At 35.2% G+C, this 3,415-nt stretch overlaps 1 protein-coding gene across 1 annotated transcript in view; it reads left to right on the top strand.

The window, feature by feature from the left end:
* Nucleotides 1-3,415, top strand: part of Dpy19l2 (dpy-19 like 2) — a 129,103-nt gene that overhangs the window by 121,363 nt on the left and 4,325 nt on the right. The window contains exon 21 of the mRNA XM_021171758.1: nucleotides 737-862. Within this exon, the coding sequence (XP_021027417.1) occupies nucleotides 737-862 (126 nt within the window). The remainder of the gene's footprint in view (nucleotides 1-736; nucleotides 863-3,415) is intronic.

Genomic DNA, 3,415 nt, shown 5'->3' with positions numbered 1-3,415 from the left:
AAGAGAGGCCCATTGGACTTGCAAACTTTATATGCCCCAATATAGGGGAATGCCAGGGCCAAAAGAATGGGAATGGGTGGGTAGGGAAGTAGGGGGCGCTATGGGGGACTTTTGGGATAGCATCGGAAATGTAATTGAGGAAAATATGTAATAAAAATATTAAAAATTAAAAAAAAACATCCCAGACAACATTTAGTTCATTCAGGATTTTGTAAAAACTCCAATTTACCTTCTAGTGTGCTACATTTGATTGGCCATCCTGGCATTTCAAATTTTTCTATGCTACTTTTCCTACCCATGGACTTATCCTGGATGCTCACTGCTAAATATTCCCTTGGCAGTATTCCACATCAGTTTGTCTGATTTTAGTTTCTACAGAGGAAATTATCTACCAAGATTTATATTGTCACATGCCTCAGCTTCTACATGACATATATAGACATATATATCTTCTACATAACAGATTTTTTTTATGTGGACTGTATGAAGTGAATTATCATCTGGCCATCTAGTACAAATTATCTATATATTTGTCTTAGATATATCAGGCTTCAAACTGCTGTAGAATTCATATGTTGAAAATAGAAATAGACACATGAAAATTAATCTCTCAAAGCAATTGCAGAATTTGTGGCAATATCCATTGAGGGTTAGGGTCTCAATTTGCTAGGAAATCTTCTTTAATCTATTATTTATCTTAAAATAAGTTTGTAATTGTTGTTGTTTACATTTAAAGGGCTCGGACAAAAATAGTTTATTCTGCATATAGTCGAAAATCTGCAGTAGAAGTGAGAAATAATCTGTTGAAATTACATGTGAATTATTATGTTCTAGAAGAGGCATGGTGTGTTGTGAGAACAAAGTGAGTATCGATAATAGTATGTATAATACAGTATATTGTAAAGCTCCAAATGCCTTCATTCTGTACTGACACAGGGCTGCAAAATAAGGCCTAGTATTTTGGATATATCCCACTAACCTATGACCATTGCAAGTTAGAGAAGTTAAATTTTACTATCTTCTCATAATACCATTAAAGCATATCTTAATATCTTAATTTTCATATGACCTTTTGAATTTACTTTTCTCTGGAAGCATAAACTATATAAAGACTAAGGAAGTAAGGTATTGCTTTGTCACAGGCATTTATCATGAAATACTTAAGTCAGGTTAAAATATCTATTATGAATGCATGTTCCATAATTGTTCCAATGTTTGCCATGTTTATATTAGATGTCTAAAGTATAAGTGAATTGTAGTTATCTGTTACTGTTAATCAGTTATACTGAATATAAGGCTTCAAATTTCTCATAACTAAAGATTATGTAAATAAAAACATGATAAATATTTTGAGATTTGTATTTCCAAAATTAAAACAAAATAATGTCTTCTTTCTAGAGCAGTGGTTCTCAATGTGTAGGTGGTGACACCTTTGGGCATCAAACAACCCCTTCACAGGGAACACATATCAGATATTTACATTATAACTCATAACTAGAAAATTATAGTTATGAAGTAGCAACAAAATGATTTTATTTGGAGGTTACCACAGCACAAGGAACTGTATTCAAGGGTTGCAGCATTAGGAAGGCTGAGAACCACTGATAGAGAGAGTCCATATTCAAAGAATTAATCAAAAGAACAGGGCTAGCCACAGAGTTCCAAGGATTGGCACACACCTGGCATGTGCAGGGTCCTGGCTTCTGTTCTAGAAACACAAAAAGTAGAACCTGGCGTGAGTCAGAGGAAAGATACACCATCTCTGTGCAGCAATACCAACTGCATTCGGAGCTCTAGAGGTGAGCTCTAGAGATAAACTCTAGAGTTCAGGTGCAACATTCAAAAAAAGTTCTAAACAGCAAATCTGATTTGATACAAGAAAAAAAAATCAGTGAATTTGAAGTAGATCAAGAAAAAGTGACTAACACAAGCAGGATTTATGTAAATTATTTACTAAGAAAAAGTTGCAGAGATCTGGATGGTATAATTAAGTGACTGCCCATGAAGGCCATGGCTGAGACAGAGATGGGACCTCAATATAACACAGGAAAGAAGGAGAGAAGTAATAGAAAACAACACGCCAAGAACTGTCTAAGTCTCTGAGGTTGGAGAAAGTCACTAACTGAGAAATCTTCTCCAAAGTTCAACAAGTCTATAAAGGGCAAACCCTGCGAAAACCAGGGCAAGGCACATGCAGCCAATCAGAAAGATCAGGTGAGGATGCCTTGAAGAGAGGAAGAAAGCAAGCATACCGTGAAGGGCACCCAACTTCTCAAGAGAAAGACCAAATTAACCAGTGCACGAATAAGCAAAGTCATGAATAAAGAAGTCATGAATTCTATAGTCAGCAAAACTCTATCTGTACGAGAGGGTCACCTGACAGTGTTCAGGTCAGTAGAGGGTCTAAGTGGCCTCCTGCAGGCAGACTTATCATAAGGGATTCTAAATGTTTGAACCAAATAAAAATGAACATACAACATCAAACAAAAACAACCTATCCAATTGAAATGTACAAAGAAATCTGATATTTTGATAAAAATTAATAGACACACACACAATTCTTCTCCAAGCCTAATACAACACAGACAAGGAGATAGATTACAAATCTGAATGTGTGTGAGTGTGTTTAAATGATTGGAATTATATTCCTTAACAGGCTGGAATTAAATTACAATTAATGAATAACAAGAAAGCTACCTGGATAATATCTAAACAATTGCACTATAGATAATGCAATTAAAGATCAGACATAAAATTACAAAAGGAAATTCTAAAATATTTGAACCAAATAAAAATGGACACAGCATATCAGAGTCTGTGGGAAACATCACTGCAGACTAATAAAGGACTTTAGATATAAAAAGAACTCTTAAAATGCAATTAGAAAACAACTCAACTAAAATAGACAAAACACTTGGATGCTATAAAAGGAAATACATGAATGGTAAAGAATTATATATAGAGATGCTTTATGTTACATTTGCAAAATGTACATCAAACTCACAAGGAAATGCCCTTAAATCACCTAACTCAACCTTGAAAGTGAACAAGAACTGACTGTCCCAAGTGTTGCTGAAATGAAGGCAGACCTACTACTCTTAATATCAGCTGTGGGAATAAAATGTACAAACCATGTAATGGCAGAGTTTTACAGCTTCTTAAGAAACCTGACATCTACTCTGTATATTTGATTAAAATTAAAGATGGGATTTATTGAAGCTGAAGAAATGGCTCAGGAAATAAGAGCATTTGCTGCTCTTGAACGGACCTGAATTTGGTTCTCAGCCCCTAGGTCAGGCAGTTAACATTCACCTGTAACTCCAGTTTCAAGGGATATAATGTCCTCCTCAGGCCTCCATGGGCACAAGAACACACATATCACTCTCTCTCTCTCTCTCTCTCTCTCTCTCTCTCT

Source organism: Mus caroli, chromosome 9, assembly GCF_900094665.2.
Source record: "Mus caroli chromosome 9, CAROLI_EIJ_v1.1, whole genome shotgun sequence".
Lineage (NCBI taxonomy): Eukaryota > Metazoa > Chordata > Mammalia > Rodentia > Muridae > Mus > Mus caroli.
This window is presented reverse-complemented; position numbering and strand designations above follow the sequence as displayed.